Genomic DNA, 18,782 nt, shown 5'->3' on the forward strand with positions numbered 1-18,782 from the left:
CGAAGTGAAATGAGGGCTCTGATTAAGTCGAATACCAGATTAATGAAGATATATTCTGTTTTCATTTGCCTGAGCAGTGACTGTGCTAGGAAGTGATGACGTTTGACTTCCTGTTGGGCATGATGCATATCTTTATCACATCCTGCTGCTCATCTAAACAAAGTTTTTATCTTTCCTCGGGCAGCTTATGATGTTACTGTAATGTGCTTATCAGATGCATTGTGGGTGGTGTGATATGATTCCTCCTGTACAAGCTTCCCAAAGTCAAACCTCCGAGGCCTAAACCATGCCGGTCCAATCCTGGAAGGACAGGCAATGCTAATTTAATAAGTATAGACTTTTATTTTAAGTGCAGATTTCGCTTTGTGAGCGTCTCAGGGGGCTCTGGGGGGGGGGGGGGGGGGGGTTAAGCATTCCCTGCTTAAACATTCACTGGAGACTAAACAGGATTCAAGGCCCTTCCGGACTCGATGCTTTGTTTTTTCATGTGTTTTCTTGTGTGTGTGTGTGTGTGTGTGTGTGTCCTGTGCTGAAGAAGAAAGATTTTCCATGAAGTTGTGAGATAATAAACATGTCAGCAAAATAACAATTCCATGATTATATATTCTAAAATATATCACAGTAAAAAGATGTTATTGATAGTCACGCGGGAGTAGTTCCAAAGAAGATACACAACAACACAACCACGACAAATTATATTATAATTATATATTATTATTATTATAACAATTGTAGTTGAGCCAACAAAACATGGTGGTTCATTTGCACCTTTTCCCCAAAGACTAGGTGGACGTTGATAAAGTGTGAAGACTCCATAGAAAACATGATAAAGACTCGGTTTTTATGACATGAAATTAAACTTTAATCCTAAATACATATTTATAAGTATAGACAAATTAAAAATAAACAGAAAAAAACATAAAGCTGTCAATTGTGTTGGAATGACGTGTGCTGACTTTCACCAGTGTCAAGCGCTCTAAAACCCGAACACATATTGTATTGTTGTCAAAATAAAAGCACATGCAGACAATAATATTTCAAATTGAGACCAAACGGACAGAACTTGTGTATATTTTCGTTGTACTGTGACTATGGACAGCTTAAGACGGCATGCTGATAAGATACTGTGGTGAAATCACAAAGACCAGCTGTGCCATGTCTTTTATTTTGAAAAGCTGCCAAGAAACGGAAAGCCATATAGCAGAGATTGACGTGTGCAGTAGCAGTGTGGCAGTAGCAGGCTGGCTGCAGCAGAGGAGGTTGCCCAAACGTCAGCGTGGCTTCCCCACAGTAAGAACTCTCTGGATATTATTCGATTTTTTTAATTCCAGGTCGTGTCCATGTTTACGCTGGATGTAATGAGCGGCAGCGGGAATCCACGGTGAGGTTTTTTCTGCTGGGGGAACGTGTTGCGGTGCCAACAGGGCAGCGAGTTGCCTCCGCTTGTGGATCTTCTTGGGGAGCAGAGGAGCAATAACACGACGACGCGAAGGTAAACTACACACACTTCACAAACCAGGGAAAGTCTTTTTATTATTACGGTAACACGCCTGTTGTGACTCCTGTTAGGGTCACTTTTGTGTGATTATTCGGGACTTTATCCCTACTTTTTGTAACAACCGTAGTGTTTTATTTTTCATCTGAAGTAGTGTTGAAATAAAGACAACGGTTAGTGTTTCAATTGGTCATTTTTAATGTTCAGCCCATTTAAGTATTACCTCTGTCAGTTGTTAATTGTACAGAAATAATCCTCAAAGTCCAAATACACACCAAGAAAACAAAAAACGCCATCACTGCAGTGTTTGTAAAGGTTTGTTTTGTAAGGGCTGCTCGGAGCGTGTGGCCGAATACAGTACACCTTGCTGGGCCAACGTCTTGATATTTCATTATGACAAAGCAACAAGTAGACTTGGTCAAATCCTCATTTATTCCAGTCCTTCTTACCTCCAGCTTTGCACAAAATATAGTAAAATCTAAATAAAAAGTCATAATTTCAACATCTTTATTACAAATGATAGCCACCACCTTGCACAACGAAAATACACGGAATGACGGGAAGGGACACTTGAATTCATCCAGGATGTCAGGAAAAGGCGATGATGTACGAGCCAGAGCTCACCTGTTCCAACCTAGTCGACATCCGTCGAGGATGGCGTGCGACAGGTCGTGTGTTTGGACATCACATGACAGAGTTTCATAATTATGAATTCGGGGGAGGATGCTGCTGATGGAGATGTGGAGCAGCCAAGCAGGTCCATCCCGTGGTGTGGGTCCTGGGCATGTGGACAGGACACAGACACATTCCCAGCGTCAGGCTGTACGTGATTAGGATGGGAGCGCCACACGATGGAGGACAGGATGGATTTAATCAAGGAAATGGATGCGGGGCGGGAGGCAAGGACAGGGGGAACGTGGGGACGTTGCAATGAGAAAGGGAAGGAGGCGGGGGTGGTATGGAAGGTTAATTGAGGAGGACCGTGGGGGGGTGCGTTTAGCTTCTCGAAGGTAGTAAGCATCAGCTAAATGCACGTGACCCCAAGCCCCCCAGGGAACAGCTGCTGCTCTATGGGTCGGACGCCCACCTGATTTACGAGACACATCAGGGGTTTCCTTCTGGACATGTGACAGTTCTCATGCGCTACCTGCATCTCTGGTGCAACCACCGTGATGAATGTACCACCTTCCTGTCAAATCCTCAACATGTTATGTTTTTGCAGTTAGTCATTCGGGTGTCTTGCTTTGCTTCCATGGAGCTCGACTCCGCCAACACGTTAGCCTTCTCCCTCCTTTAGCTTGCCCCACATTTAGTGGGAATGTATTGTGGGCGGTGGCCTGTTTCTAAAAACAGCCCCCAACGCCCCTCTGAGGAGTGGTTAAAGCCAACCTCAGCTCGCAAGGGTCCAACTGAACGTGTTACGTCGGTGGAAAAATAGTAGCAGAATGTTTTTATTGTCACAGCCTGGTCTGTGGGAAGGAACAGATGTGTTTATTTGGCTTTCACGGCCCGTCTTTGTAGAATACACAACTCGCTTATTATTCACAAGTATGATTTCTGCATGGAAGGAATCACACAATTAGCCAATAAAAACACAATCTACTATTGAACGCAGAATCTGGTGGAAATTGATGCATGAAAGGAAGCTAGCGGTGTTAGCTTAGTTTAGCAAAGCATGTTGGTTGTGTTGTACTGTTTGATATTTGATCATATTTTACCATTGTGCAAATTCAGAGTGAAATAAGGACAAGAGGCACATTTATTCGTTTATTCTTACTCCCAGTTCGTCTTAACCATCAACAGACATTCTCACATTTTTTCTGATTGTGTCAACAAAATCAATCTTTAAAAAATCTTACATGAATATGACGATATGTCTTCCCAACCACAAACATGGGCATTAGTTTTTTGAAGACAAGCGTGAGAATACACCAGGTTCCATTTTAAAACTGGTTAGAAATATGACTGGTGGACCTCAGCCACATCATCCATCTTCTTTCACTTCTCAGTGTTGATAATGCTGTGATTGCTTTTGCAGTTTGAAAACCTCCACATGGCAGCATGGCGTTCCTAGCGAAGAAGGAGATGTTGTTAAAAGTTCACAGGATGGCTTGAAGCAGTGACATAATAAACAATGCAAACGCTGTTCTCCGCCTGAGTGAATGGCTCTTTCTGACACTCCGTGGCAATGGAGTGGCAATCAGACGTGCACAATGGCACGGATTGTAAATAGAAGGAGTAGGGAAAAGATGAATCGCCCAGCTAGGAACTGAAAGTGTTGTACAAGTACAGCTGCCTCCGAGGTATCAGTCAATCACTGTGATCCGTCCGTTTCCATGCACAACTTCCACACGGACAACAGCAAGCTGGAATGCTGTGAGCGAACCGGCGTCATGTCATTCCCAGCCTGTCAGTCAGTCTGTTGCTTCACGTCAGTTTGTCCTTTCTGGTTCACACATCTTGAAAATGAAGCATGACAGCTTTGTGTTGCTCCCAGGAGGGAAAGCATAAGCATTGAGTGCTTACTGTTCCTGGTCCGCAGCGCTAGCGGAAATGGAGGCCTTCTAGTTCAAGCGTCAGGCCCGGGCCTTAATGAACGGCATCTGTTTGTCATTAACGTGTCGGATTCTGCACATTCAAGCCGAGGTGGCCACAGCTGGGCCGCCTCGGATTAACACCCAACGTTGACGTTACTGTTTTCCTTGATGGCAGGAGCACACTTTGTTCAGTAGTTGGCAGACATTCTTCATGGCGGGTCGGCTACTGTTGTAGCTAGCTCGTGTTCTTCATGACGGGTCGGCTACTGTTGTAGCTAGCTCGTGTTCTTCATGGCGGGTCGGCTACTGTTGTAGCTAGCTCGTGTTCTTCATGATGGGACGGCTACTGTTGTAGCTAGCTCGTGTTCTTCATGACGGGTCGGCTACTGTTGTAGCTAGCTCGTGTTCTGCACTGGGGCTGCTTTTGCTGCTTTTGCTGCTTTTGCTGCTTTAGCTCAGGCATGTGCTGGATGCTATTTACATATCTGCCTTTCATTCGTCATTGATATACATTTAGAATAGTTGATGCATGTCAATGACAATTAAAGGTCGATTAAAGACTTAGGACAGGCAGCTGCTGATGACATCACAGACGGGCCAAGCCAGAGTCCATTTAGCGTAGACTGATCTTATTTCCACGATGCATATGTTGTTTCTGGATCTATATGGTCACTGGATCCTCACTGGGTCACTGATTCCTTCTGTAGAAAGTGACATCAGTAGTAGTAGGAAGAACGTGACGGCTGGGACGGGTCGCCGCAGGTCTAAAGCGGAGCTCCTGATGAATATTTCACAGCTGTATTTGTGTGAGACTGCAGACATGTTGTCATCTTTCATCCTGGACGGAGGAGCCTTTCCTGTTGGCGATCCCAGAGAGTAAATATCTGGGCAGATGTTGAAGTTCCCGAGCGTGGCTGCGGCGTTATCGCTTTTAACGTCACAAAAGCTCTGCAGTACAACCCAGACTTCCCAATACTCCTTTCTTTGCTTGCCTTTGGTTTCCTCCCGTGTCACTTCATGCCTCATTTGCAGGGGAAGGGTGTGTGGGGCAGACGTGGCTGCTTTTCCAGAAACATAATACAGACTTCCTGTGTGATCCAGCTTCCTGTGTTTCTCAGCAGAGGAAGGAGCAGCTCAGCAAGCGTAGGGGAGGTTTCAGCCGTTCGCACAGAAAAGGTGTTCTGGGTGTCCTGAAGTGGTGATGGTTTGAATATGATGACATCACCAACCCCACTGTTGTCACGTGACCAGAAGTGAGCCAACGTCATATTTGGCCTGGCGTGACTCACCACCGTGGTCATTGTCATATTTAGTCGTATTATTCTCCAAAATGAGTCATAGATGTAATTCCACCTTGTCGTAAGCTGAGACCATTCCATTCTTGGAACGCAGAAGACGGCAAACGTGGTTCCGTCTGTGTGCCCGGATACAGCGCCACATGGAGGTGTGCCTGGGGCATTGCATCCTTTTCACCCAGTGAGCCCTCCAGGTTGAACTGGAGGGACAGGAACTCGGGGAACGCAGCGGCCAGGGGGCAGGGACTCAGACGGGAACCACTCTGTGGTCTGCCCGGTCTGATAGCGGAGCTTTGACGGTGTCAGGAATCCTGCCCATCCTGCCAGCTTTGAGTGACGGCTTGCCGAGCAAGACAAGAAGCAGATGAAGGTAACGAGAGGAACGGCACCTTTGCTATGTCCTTGTTTGGAAGTTAGCTGCCACAAACAAGTTAGAAAATGATTTTCCTGTGCGTCTACGGGTTGAGGGGAGGTGAGCTTCTTTTCTCGCCTTTTGAGTGATTGCAGGCGCCAGGTGGAAGCATGAGTCAGAAATATCTTTTCAGCACAGCACAACTATTTTCCCCAGTGGGACGGAGCCACGAATAGCCCCCCCCCCAGGCTGTGGATGATTGTTTCAATGGACCCGGTGGGCTAGCTGTCACCATAGGAGCGTCATCGCCAGGAAGGATTGGAAGCTGGTGGACAGGAAGCAGCGCCACCTGCAGTACAGGCTGTTGATTGGTCAGGAAAGGCACGAGCCCTGCGCCGGCGTATGTTTACCTTCTGTCCCACACAAGCGGCACGCTGGTTGGCTTCAGGCCGCCATACAGTACGCGGCTGAGGGTTTCACGTCTGTCGTCAAGCACAGTAAGACGCTCATGAACTCCTATTATTAAATTATGTATGATTAGGAGCATCAGTGGCTTATTTTGGAAAAGGCAGTCAAAGACCTTTTGTTGTGACCACCTGATCTTTAACATTCTTATCGGTCATTTTAATCGGTGAATGACTGCAGGGGTCAGCCCCATCCCTACGACATTTGGTACCAGCACCGAAGCGAGCAGGAATTTCCATGCTGGATAGAGGAGAGTGGGTGGAAGCTTTCTTGGTTTGACATTCCTTTCTCTGGATCACAATTTCCACTCCACGGCCAATGTTTTTCATAGTTCTTTCCATGAGAAGAATATTTTTCTTAAATGTTGGTGCTAGGGTTGTCACAATACCCGAATGTCGCTAGTCAGTACCAATACTTGTGGATTTACACTATTCTCCATTACCCTGCATTTTACATTCACAACTTTATTAAAGTATTTCACTAGTAGTAGAAGTTTCAGAGTATTTAAGATCACTGTGCTTCCGACATCTTTTTGTAGAGAGTTTAAATTGTCCGTGCCGTGGCTTGCTGTGTAGGCCGTGAGTTTGAGACCCCCGCTTGAACGAGTAAAGTAAAAATAAATATGAGCTCAGGGAGCTTCTAATAACGTCACGTAGTTGGTTCCGTCATTAGCTTAGCATCTCTGTTCACTCGGGGTGTCACAAGATCTCCGGGGATGAAAACGTGAGGACTTGTCGTCCAGAAGGCCCGGGATGATGATGATGATGATAATATTGAATGCATCACTCGATGAATGAAAATAATCTTAATATGTTGCCAAATCACACCTCTCGCCTCCAGACAGGCAAAGCCTTGGCGTGTTCTGTAGAACAATGGCATGAACGGAGTGAGCCCTTTTGTCACCCATACGGTCTCTTTGTCTTGGTGGGTGTAGTGCAGAGGAGTGTAACGTAGCAGAAATTAAATGAGTAGATTGCAATATATTGTTATATTCTTTAATTGTACTTTTCTTTAAAGTCATGTTCAAGTCTCGTTTCGTCTCGTAGACCCAATCTCGTGTCTCGTGACACCCCTGACGGCCCAAGAAAAGAATGTTGAGTCCAGTGGAAGTATGTTCTTGTCGTGACGTCGTAGCTGCTGGTGTGAATGTCCTGCAGGCGAGGAAGCGGCTAAACGCTGAAGGCGGCAACGTCTGTCCCATTAGGATAAATGGTCACACTGGGCCTCTTTTATGGAGGAGAGGGCGGCGAGTTGGGACACTTTTAGGGTCAGATCCTCTTTCATGGTCTCAGAGGACAGCCTGATTCATTGCTTTTGTCCTCCATGAGAGGCTCCTCCGGATGGTGATGGGGGGGCGGGATGGACCCTGTTTGGTATTCTCCTTCAGCTCTGTCAGACTTCTTGTCATGTCTCGGAATTCCATTATTCCTCGTGGCTGTTGAAGGTCGTTTGAAGTCAGAAGGTCGCAGGCTGGCTGGGGCTGACGTGGGGCAAGTAGGCAGTGAATGATGATGGGAGGATGGTGGTGTGAGTGGGAGAGGAAGGAAAGCAAGGAGGGGGAGTGTGGAATGCCAAAGATATGCCAGAGACCAAACGCAGGATGTGATGGGCCTGCAAAAAAAAAAAACCCTCCAGTACGTTGCTGCAAGTTTTTATTTTTACACAAAGCAACAGAACCATCCCTTTTCTGGGAAAGTAGGGCTCCTTTTTAAGTCCACCATGAAAGTCCAACACGCTGTGCAGGAAGGACTCAGCATGAGAAATGAGCCATGCGCCATTAGTGCCTCTGCTGTCCTTTAACTGGAGCCTCATCTCCAGGCAGTTAGTTGAGCAAACCCCCTCTCCAAGTCATGATTCAGAGTCCCGGTGCCAGTGAAGCAGCTCTGGACCGCAACAGTATGTAAAATAAAAAGAGTTGGCATCGGAGCAGCTTCCCTTTGTCAGATTAAAGCAGGGCTTTCCTGCACTTGGAGTATCCCTTCTTCCCCCAGACGTGCTCAGGAGGAATGGAAAAGAAGGGAAAACAGGAAAGGGCGGCGCTCATTTCCATACTTGGTGCTGCTGACTGGAGTCCAGAGGAAAAGATCTCCCAGACTTAGCTTGCCGTTGCTGACTTGGCCCTTTATCCATCCTCCATAATCCCCCTGCTCACTTTGCTAGAACATATCCGTGTAGCATGATGGTGGCGTTGGTGGCGATCTGGGCTCCACACTAATATGATGTCATATCAGGCGTTGAGGAAATATTGCTATGCACTCGCCCAGTACTAAAAAAGAGTTTTACAGTTTTTCCGGTGCCGATGACGAATATAGGGACCCACCTTGCCTCTTTGTCTTCCCTGTGAGAGAGGAGGAGGAAAGGACGTACATGTTGCATATAGACACAACAAACCGACCAATCACAGCAAGAGTTGCATCAATGGATGATTTGGTAATGAATTGATTATACCCTCAGTCTGTGACTATTTTGTATTTCTTCCATTGATGAATGTCATTGTCGTCTGATTTGTCGTGTCTCAAATGTGAATATTGGTGCATTTCTTTCGTCATCCATGAAAGCTAAGCTATTAGCTATTAGGCATAGCAGTCTAGTCACAGACATTAGCTGACTTTAGGACCATTTAGGACCATTATGGACCATTATTTCAGCACTCCTGGGAAAGACCTTTTCCCTTTTCAGACATAGTAAATCGTTCACAGTAGACCGTTCCAGTCTTATCCAAGTGTCATGGCGGATGGAACAGATATTGACAAATATGGCCGACAATGCATCAATCATCAATGACCAGATGAATTGTTGCAGCTGTCTGTGGTTGCTGTGAAGGGAATGTTTTTGTAATAACAATTATGCAGAATAATGCAGTGTACCAGCAACTGTAAATCCAAAGTATTCTTTATGACCCCCCCCCCCCCCCCCCCCCCCCCCCACCACCACACACACAATAGTGAAGCTACGTGTTGTCTGATATTTGCCTTGAGCAAGCACCAAAGCGTGTGGGTGTCATGTGACGGCATTGGTCATGGCTGTGCGACTGATCTCGTATGCTAACATGACGTCCACGCACACACACACCGCCATGCAGCATCAGGGGTGTAATCTGTAGACAAGCAGTCTGCTGTCTGTGGCTATATAAACGGACACACACACACACACACACACACTCCAAGGACGGAGGAATGCATCACTTAACACCACACACACTCAACGTCAGAGCTTCCTTTACCGCAGAGAAAGGGAATGCAGTCTTTTATTGGAAGCCCTATGAATAGCTCGTCACCGCCACTCGTTGAAACACTCTGAAGAAGTCATCACTTGGCTCCCTAATTTCAGACTCCGGTCCTCAATGTTGCCCTGGCTGAACTCCTTTCCGGGGGTTGGGATTTAGGAATTGTGTTGACGTTCCACATGGAAATGACATTTGGATGAAGCGGAGGCTGATCCGATGCCGATCAGCACGCTTGAGACCGTAGATGTGGTGCTCGCTCGCTTGTACACACCAAAAAGATACATTTCTTTATCATTTCATCTTTGTATTATTTTAGTAGTAGATTTGCAATTATTAAGTATAGAATCATTTTATGATTTTTTTTTTTTGCTTTTTAAAGTAAATTGGCAAATACTATGCAAAACAATGTTAATGCAACTAATGTCGCCATTAGTACGTTGCATCCCAGACGCAGCTGACCAGAGGACCGGGTCAATATGCATTACCAGACCAGGCCTCCAGGGAGCTGCGGCTATTTACAGCCAAAGGGATTGTGGGAAAAGGCAGGCCACGCTGGATGTGAGTGTGTACGTGTGTGTCTGAATTCAATTAGCTGCCTGTTGCCCTGCGACCAGCTGCAAATAGCCCGGCCCCCACCCCGCCCGCCCGCCCGCCCGCCCAGCACAACATCATCCATTACCTCCGGTTCACACGCCGCCGCTTAGATGTCATCTCAAGCCCGGAGAGACTGCCGCTCCTCACTGCCATTTTGTCCAGGAAATGAGTTCATGTCATCTGCCCGCCATCAGCTGTGATTGCGTCATACTTGAAAGAGACTGGAATGGAGCATCATCTTCTTATGTTCTTTCAGATGGACCTGAAGCTGATCTTGGTATCCACCTTGTTAGGAGTCTTCTGCAGCGCCCAGAAAGGTAGGATGCCTGTTGGCCTCCATTACACACACAAATAGTAGCCTACACTGGCCACTAGATGCCAGCAATGTTCCTGTATTGTTGGGTGAGATGCACAAGCACCAGACCACAGGAATCCCTAACACGGTCTACTCAAGCAGCCCTAAGCCACGCCAAGCTAAAACTCAACTCCACACATCAGTTATTGTCTGTTATGATGTCCACTATATTGGAGTGTAAAGGTCACTATAGGGCTGTTATTTCACGTGTAGAGGGCTCTAATAATGTTAAACAAAACATATAGAAGGTGGTAAGCAGGTTTGTGTGTCTTGTATATGTTATTTTCTCTTATGATGTCTACTACATTGGCTAATAGGAGTGTAAAGGTCACTATAGGGCTGTTATTTCATGTCTAGAGGGCTCTAATAATGTTAAACAAAACATATGGAAGGTGGTAAGCAGGTTTTTGTGTCTTGTATATCTTATTTTCCTCTTATGATGTCTACTATATTGGCTAATAGGAGTGTAAATGTCACTATAGGGCTGTTATTTCACGTCTAGAGGTCTCTAATAATGATGTCTACAATATTGGCTACTCGGAGTGTAACTGTCACTATAGGGCCAGAGGGCTATATATGTCCAGAGGGCTCTAATGATGTGAAACAAAAATATATAGAAGGTGGTAAACAGGTTGTCTGCGCTCTAACTACATTAGTATTCCATTCAGAAATAAGCAATCCTAATTCATGGAAATTGGTGACCATGGTTGGGTCTGGAAGTGATTTAAACGAGGGACGACTCTGCTCCTGTTTCTACGGTATCGTATGAAAACAGAAGATAGGTATTTACAAGTGAGGTGAGCTTGTGTAAATGTATTATTCCCAGTGGACCCCCCGGGGGGTATAAAAGGTAGCCGCTGTAATCCTAATGTAATGACATCATTGGCTGCTGCTGAAGCCCCGCCTAAGCATCATGGAGAGGATAATGGAGGCTGGATATTCCACTCCTGTCTCCAATTACCACTGAGCCGCTGCGTTCCAGATGAACTGATGTGTAAACACCGGGGGGGGGGGCTTAAAGGGCTGCTTACTTTGCACCATCTGACTCTGCATCCTCTTCTTTTGTCTTTGTGTTTTTCCCGCAGAGGGGAACGAGTGCATCGGTGCTAATGCCAAGTACTGCGGGGAGTGCATCCAGGCGGGGGCCAAATGCGGCTGGTGTACAGACCCGGTATGCACCAGCGCTGTCAGCTAGGTGACGCCAACATCTGCTATCAAGTAACACCCCCCCCATGCTGACTGCTGATTTCAGGACTTCCTAAAACAAGGCGAGACCGTGTCGACCCGATGTGACGAGCTGCAGTCTCTGAAGAACCGAGGTTGCAAGGAGCAGATGATCGAGAACCCTCACGGAGAGAAGAGGATCCTGAAGAACAAGATGGTGACCAACCGCAGGAAGGCATCGGGGAAGCTGAAGCCGGAGGACATCACCCAGATCCAGCCGCAGAAGCTCAGCCTCACCCTCAGATCCGGTGAAGCCTCGTTTCGTTTCTTCATTCCTTGGTTAGTGTCGCAGCCGCCTGACATCGTCCGTGTCCCCAGGTGAGCCCCAGGCCTTCAACCTGAAGTTCAAGCGGGCGGAGGATTATCCCATTGACCTGTACTACTTGATGGACCTGTCCTACTCCATGAAGGATGATCTGGAGAACGTGAAGAACCTGGGAACCAGCTTGATGCTGGAAATGTCAAAGATCACCTCAGACTTTCGGATAGGTGAGGGCTCACCCGCCTGTGAGGGCGTAGGGGTTTGAAGGCTTATCGTTGCGTCTTTCTGCTGTTTATTTCTTGACTTCGACAGGTTTTGGTTCTTTTGTGGAGAAGACGGTCATGCCGTACATCAGCACCACCCCGGCCAAGCTGCTCAACCCGTGCACCGGCGACCAGAACTGCACCAGCCCCTTCAGCTACAAGAACGTGCTGAAGCTCACCAGCGATGGCAAGAAGTTCAACACCCTGGTGGGCCAGCAGCATATCTCTGGAAACCTGGACTCTCCTGAGGGGGGCTTCGATGCCATCATGCAAGTGGCTGTGTGCGGGGTACGCAGCCCACCAAATGGATCTCCACGCTGAATCCCATCCCATGCTTTTCCCACCCTGCCCGGACAACACAAAGTATTCTCACAACGCATCCTGTCCTCTCCCAGGATCAGATCGGCTGGAGGAATGTGACCCGCCTCCTGGTCTTCTCCACCGACGCCGGCTTCCACTTCGCAGGAGACGGCAAGCTCGGTGGCATCGTGCTGCCCAACGACGGGAAGTGTCACCTGGAGAACAACGCTTACACCATGAGCCACTACTACGTCAGTATTCATCTTCCCGCTCACGAGGAGACCGGCCTTGACCTGTCCTACTTCCTTCATCCAGGACTATCCCTCCATCGCACACTTGGTTCAGAAGCTCAGTGACAACAACATCCAAACCATCTTCGCTGTCACAGAGGAGTTCCAGCCCGTTTACCAGGTCGGCTTTTGGCCTTTGAAGCTTCAATAGAAAGTCGAGCAAGGATTTGTTCTTCAGTATTCCAGCGTTGGTGGTTATGACATACGCTTTCTAGTTAGCCTGAACGTTCCTCTTCTGATGACCATTGAGGAGCGCCTCAATATGTGGCTGCTAACTCTGATTATTATGTCTGTGTAGATTTGAAAGATACACAATGTGGAAAAACACAAACACAAAAGTCAAGCAAACATCTGGTACAGATGATTTGTGATGATTTCCATCTGCTTTCCAGCCGGCTTCCATATGATGCTCATTACGTTGTTTAACGCAGCTGTGGAAATACGTCAGCACAGGAACCTTCTCTTGTCCTCAGGAGCTGAAAAACCTGATCCCAAAGTCTGCAGTGGGGACCCTGTCTGCCAACTCCAGCAACGTCATCAACCTCATCATAGACGCCTACAATGTAAGCATGATGGCATCACTCCTTCATCTTCTCGTCTCGTCTGATCCCTTTCTTAATTTTCCCTTTTAGTTTCTCATATTATTCAATTCTAATATGTTTTTCTTGAATATTTCATCCGTGCTGTTCCTTTGATTGGCAGTCGCTGTCCTCGGAGGTCATTCTGGAGAACAGCAAGCTTCCGGAGGGCGTGACCATCGCGTACACGTCGCGCTGCAAGAACGGCCTGGTGAGCGAGGGGGAGAACGGACGCAAGTGCTCCAACATCTCCATCGGAGACGAGGTGAGGACTCTCGGCGAGGTCTGGGAAAGCCGCTACAGTGCTTTGGAGCGTGGCGCTTGCTCTTCCAGGTGGCGTTCACCATCAGCGTGACGTCCAAGGGCTGCCCCAGGCAGGGCAAGCCCGAGACCATCAAGATTAAACCGCTAGGATTCACGGAGGAAGTGGAGATTACCCTCAACTTCATCTGTGAGTGCGAATGCCACAAGGAGGGCGTGGCCAACAGCGACCTCTGTCACTATGGAAACGGCACCTACGAGTGCGGCGCCTGCAAGTGAGTTGGAAATGTCCCACGAAATGCGAGCGGAAGCGGCAAGTCACGCCCCCCCCCCCCCCGCCAGGTGCAACGAGGGCCGCGTGGGCCGCAAGTGTGAGTGCAGCAGCAACGACGTGGCCAACGAGGACATGGACCGCACCTGCCGCAAAGACAACGGCACCGACATCTGCAGCAACAACGGCGACTGCGTGTGCGGCACGTGCGAGTGCAAGAAGAGGGACAACCCCGAGGAGCGCTACAGCGGCCAGTACTGCGAGTGCGACAACTTCAACTGCGACCGCTCGGGAAACAAACTGTGTGGAGGTGAGGAACGTCGGAAAATGGAAGTACCCCACGTAAATCCATCTATGGAATGATTCCGTTCATTATGAAATATTATTAGTTATTCAATCATTCAAATGTAAAAGTCCTAAATGATGATGAAATGCGAGCATTAAGACCAATGAGATTAGGAAGGCATCCTGCAGCGTAGGAACCGTAGGAAGGACATCTTGAGACGTGCTCTTCTTGCGGGCGCAGGGCACGGGCGCTGCGAGTGCCGCGTGTGCGTGTGCGACCCCATGTGGACGGGCAGCGCCTGCGACTGTTCCTTGGACACCAGCACGTGTCTGGCCAGCAACAAGCAGATTTGCAACGGCAGAGGGAAGTGCGAATGCGGCACCTGCAAGTGCACCGACCCCAAATTTCAGGGTCCCACCTGTGAAACCTGCCCCACCTGTCCGGGCGTGTGCACGGAACACAAGTGAGCCAACAAACGTCCAAGTCGTCCTCCCTCGTCCCGACCTAACCGGGCGCGTTGCTCTTGCTTCCCGCAGGGAGTGCGTGCAGTGCCGGGCGTTTGGCACGGGAGAAAAGAAGGAAACGTGCGAAAGAGACTGCAGCTACTTCAACTTGATCAAAGTCAAGGACCGGGACAAGCTGCCCCAGCCCAACGACGCCTCCTACCCCGTCATGCACTGCAAGGAGCGAGACGCCAACGACTGCTGGTTCTACTACACCTACGCCGTCAACAACAACACCGAGAAGGAAGTCCACGTGGTGGAGACTCTGGGTAAGAAGCTCATTCCGGCCTTCCGGGACTTTCTTTCTCTCTCACCATTTCTAAGCCAGGCTGTCCAAGGGCCGGCCCGCGGAGCACTTTAGGAAACATCATTTCACAAGAAAGAAAACTATAAAATTACTCCATTGAGCAAGAAAACTATAAATAAACTACATTTAATGATGGACAGATCAGCAGTCATTTTATAAAAATAAAGTCACAATATGGATAGAAAAATGTAACAAAAATAAACTGGTAACGTTATGACAAAAATGTCGTTTTAGTTGAATGAAGTTGAACTACGGAAAACTGCAATCATTTCATGAGAACAAAAAGAAAAGAGATAAGACAAATGATTCAATTCCAGTCATTTGACCAGCATAGGCTTGAATAATATGTTATTTTAAAAAAATATAATTGTAAGTGTAAAAAAAATCCAAAGAAAAAGTTGTAAGGTTGGGGAAATATCGAATGTGACGGGAATAAAGTCGTAAGGATGAGAAGAAAGTTGGAAAATTAAAACAAAAAGTTTGACAAAAACATTAATATCATTTTACAAATGATACAGAAAAAATGTTCTTTTTTGTAGTATGAGGAAACAATTTTTTTTGAAAATATTACAACATTTTAATGATTAAACATTAGAAAAAAAAATTATATATATATATATATATATATATATGTATGACTTTCTAATAGCTGAGAGAAAAAGAGCAAAGAGTGATACGGAAGTTCATACGGAAGTATATTAATCAAACTCTTTGACCCCAGAAGAGGTCAGGACATCCTGGCCTGATCCTAACGCTCCCTGCTGTCTTCCAGACTGCCCCGCCGGTCCCGATATCATCCCCATCGTGGCAGGCGTGGTGGCCGGTATCGTCCTGATCGGTTTAGCCCTGCTGCTCATCTGGAAGCTGCTGACCATCATCCACGACAGACGAGAGTTCGCCAAGTTTGAGAAGGAGAAGATGAACGCCAAGTGGGATACGGTGAGCGTCATATGTGGGGCGTTGATGCGTTGCTGCTCGATGCAGAAGACGGGTGGGGGGGTGGGGGGGTGAAGGTCCATTTGTGAGGTCGGAGTTGTTGTTCCAGGCAGTAAACGAGATCAGCAGACAGACGCTTCATATGGCGGGCGGGGTGTGGCGTCCCGGCTGGAGCAACAGATCCAATGTGTTGCCTTTGAACAGCCTTCAAAATAGAGGGGGAAAGTGGGAGGGGGGCCGCATGGACTTTTTAGGCAATGTTATGCACTCGGAGCTGAGCTGGATCTTTTTGCTGGGAGTGTCCACGGCTCCTCTTCTCCCTGCTTCCTGTCTGCTGCACACACATCAGCCAACATCAATATCACTGCCTTGCGTCGCTGGTGCCACCTAGTGGTGGGAGACATAAAGAGTACTGGTTATCTTTAGTGCCACCTAGTGGTGGGAATAGTTGTACGCCTTCAGTGGCATGTCCATCACCTTCCCTCTCTTGCTGCTTTGTTCTTTTACTCTTCTTCTGTGTGCTCGTCCTCCATGTGTAGCAAGACAACCCCATATACAAGAGTCCCATCAATCAGTTCCAGAATCCAAACTATGGACGTAGAGCAGATGCCCTTTAAGTTTGTATACCTTCTCCTTTCTGCTTCCCGCATGGCTTCTTCACACGTGTGTGTTCTTGTTTTTGCCGTTCACTCATTTGCAAGAAATAATAGCACGAGGCAGATAATAGTGGTGATAGTGTGTTGCACTTGTGATGGTGTTGGTTGACAGTTAACAGGTGACGTTTGGAGAGGTTGTGCATCATAGTGCTAATAATAATGATAATAATAATAATAATATGTCATGTCATAAGAATTACACTCCATGTTGACACTCGTCATACTTCAACATTTACTAATTCAAACTTTATTTATGAAGTTGTTGAAAAGACAACATTTTACCAAGCTATTGCGAGTAAAAAAAAAAAAAAAAAACAGGTTACAGAATGTAGCGTGTGAAATGTTAAAGGAAAGCTAAGAAATAAAGATGTTCAAATAAAAATGAAGTAGAGTAAACAGTAAAAATGATACAGAAAATAAAATAAGTAAACATATTCAGGATAAAGAAATAAAAGGTGTTGAAAAAAATGAACTACCAATCAGCTAACAGTAAAAAAAAACAAAAAAGAAGGTTAAAATACTGCTAGAAATATAATATCCTAAAATAAAATACCCATTCCAACTACAGTAAATGGAATAAAAAAACGACCCAAACAGAGTAAAAGTAGTGGATGAAATAGGATCGGGTGTGGATGTTGCTCGGTAGGAAATAAAGAGGTTCCAACAACATGCTAGTGGATAAAATGCATGCGTGTGCTGTGGATGTTTGACTCCCAAACCTGTGGCTGCTAACTTGGACATGCTAGCCGTGTCAGGTGGTTGGAGACCCGTGTGAACATGGGAGTGGGGCAACAAGGATGGATGGATGGATGTAAGGGTGGACGAACAGAGGGAGGGGTGGATGGATGGAGGGAGTGAGGGAGGGACAGATGGACAGACGGCATGTCACCACTGTGTGCTATGTGAATATTCCGTCAACAACACACTTTCCTCTTTGATAACAACAGATGATGCATCCGAGGATGAAGCTCAAATGTGCCCCAGTGCCGCCCCCCCCCCCCCCCCCATTCCTATAGTTATTTGTATTGTTTAGTCTTTTGTCCCAATGTCACCCCCCATTCAGCCTGAGGGGTTGTCTTTAGGGAATAAGAGAATAATGGCCAGCATTTAGCAGCCTTTTGGTCCGTGTTTGTCTTTATACTCTACTAAGCGTTGAAAGTTCACACTTTGTCGGTGGTACTTGAACGCACCATAGTTCCACAGTCGTGAGTACCATTTTAGCATTTCAAGTGCATTTAACCAATGTGTATTTAGCTTGATGGCTTCCGTCGCTAGTGAACAAAGGCAATTGAATTCAGCAGCTGAATCACTTTTATTGCAAAGGTTTTGGAGGGGGAGGAGTCAGTTGTGTGGCGCATTTGAGCTTCATCCAGGAGGCGGATCAGCCACGGCTTTGTCCTGGGTGGTGTGTGACGCTACTTCTCCTCTGCAGGGTGAGAACCCCATCTACAAGAGTGCTGTCACCACCGTGGTCAACCCCAAGTACGAAGGCAAGTGATGAAGATGAAGACTGCCTTGGCTCCGTCACCACCATGCACCATTTGGCCACTGCTTATTTGTACTAACACGTACGTATTTATGTGCTTTGGTTGTATTTGCGCTGTACAGTACTTGTGTATATACTTTGGAAGATGCTGTGTTTCTTTCCTGCCAAAGGACTTTTAGCAACACAATCCAAATGGAAATATTCCGCTTCTTGGATATCGTACCTGATGTGCACTTCCTGTCTGTCCGTGGTGTCTTTCTGTGTTTTACTAGCGGCCGCACGGTGTGTATGTGTACTGTATGCAGTATTTTATGTGTACTGTATGCAGTACCAGTCAAGCTACGGGGGTAAGTCGATGGAAAAGTGTCTTGTGGACTCCAGCAGCTTTGATTGCACTCAAGCCTTATGAACTATTCCCATGATACGGTTGACTTGTCATCACCGCGGGACTGCAAACCACTCCCCCAATCATCAAACCGCGGCACTCCGCAGCAATCCGGTCACTCATACGCATGACATTGATGACTCTTTCTCAGGTCCTTTTCCTGTCTGTCTGCCAATTGGCCAAAAACTCCACCATTACCGTTTCAAGTCATTCACCTTCATGCCTCGGAAGCCACACGCACACACACATACATACACGCACGCACGCACACACACACGCACACGCACGCCTTGCCAGTATTGTTTGCCAAGTGCCTTTTATTTCAGTACCACCTTCTCTCCCAATGCTGTAATGACTTATTTATTAAAGAAAGTCCCAAAATGCCGCTGATGGCCGCCTCTTGACTCGAGCTGGGACGTTGAATCCAAACGTTGCAGAAGAACTGGCGCCATCTT

The 18,782-nt window shown here is 47.1% G+C and overlaps 1 protein-coding gene across 2 annotated transcripts; it reads left to right on the forward strand.

The window, feature by feature from the left end:
* Nucleotides 1-1,225: 1,225 nt before the first annotated feature.
* Nucleotides 1,226-18,733, forward strand: LOC131108546 (integrin beta-1-like). 2 transcript variants are annotated; one of them, XM_058059574.1, is made up of 17 exons: nt 1,226-1,492; nt 10,221-10,281; nt 11,405-11,490; nt 11,572-11,791; nt 11,862-12,032; nt 12,118-12,356; nt 12,464-12,619; nt 12,684-12,779; nt 13,132-13,221; nt 13,361-13,501; nt 13,570-13,772; nt 13,840-14,078; nt 14,295-14,517; nt 14,591-14,826; nt 15,637-15,803; nt 16,340-16,417; nt 17,889-18,733. In XM_058059574.1, the coding sequence occupies exons 2-16, from the start codon at nt 10,221-10,223 to the stop codon at nt 16,415-16,417; spliced, it is 2,406 nt and encodes an 801-aa protein (XP_057915557.1). In that variant the 5' UTR covers nt 1,226-1,492; the 3' UTR covers nt 17,889-18,733. The 2 variants fall into 2 exon arrangements, with proteins under 2 accessions (XP_057915557.1, XP_057915558.1); XM_058059575.1 differs by lacking the exon at nt 16,340-16,417 and having other exon boundaries at nt 17,889-18,727.
* The last annotated feature ends 49 nt before the right edge of the window (nt 18,734-18,782 follow it).

This window comes from Doryrhamphus excisus, chromosome 21 (assembly GCF_030265055.1).
Source record: "Doryrhamphus excisus isolate RoL2022-K1 chromosome 21, RoL_Dexc_1.0, whole genome shotgun sequence".
Lineage (NCBI taxonomy): Eukaryota > Metazoa > Chordata > Actinopteri > Syngnathiformes > Syngnathidae > Doryrhamphus > Doryrhamphus excisus.

Bases quoted from the DNA above. Each gene is read 5' to 3' on its own strand.
- LOC131108546 (XM_058059574.1), top strand. From the start codon at position 10,221: ATGGACCTGAAGCTGATCTTGGTATCCACCTTGTTAGGAGTCTTCTGC. The intron at 11,792-11,861 runs GTGAAGCCTCGT...CCGTGTCCCCAG, and splicing joins CAGCCTCACCCTCAGATCCG to GTGAGCCCCAGGCCTTCAAC. The intron at 12,780-13,131 runs GTCGGCTTTTGG...TCTTGTCCTCAG, and splicing joins AGTTCCAGCCCGTTTACCAG to GAGCTGAAAAACCTGATCCC.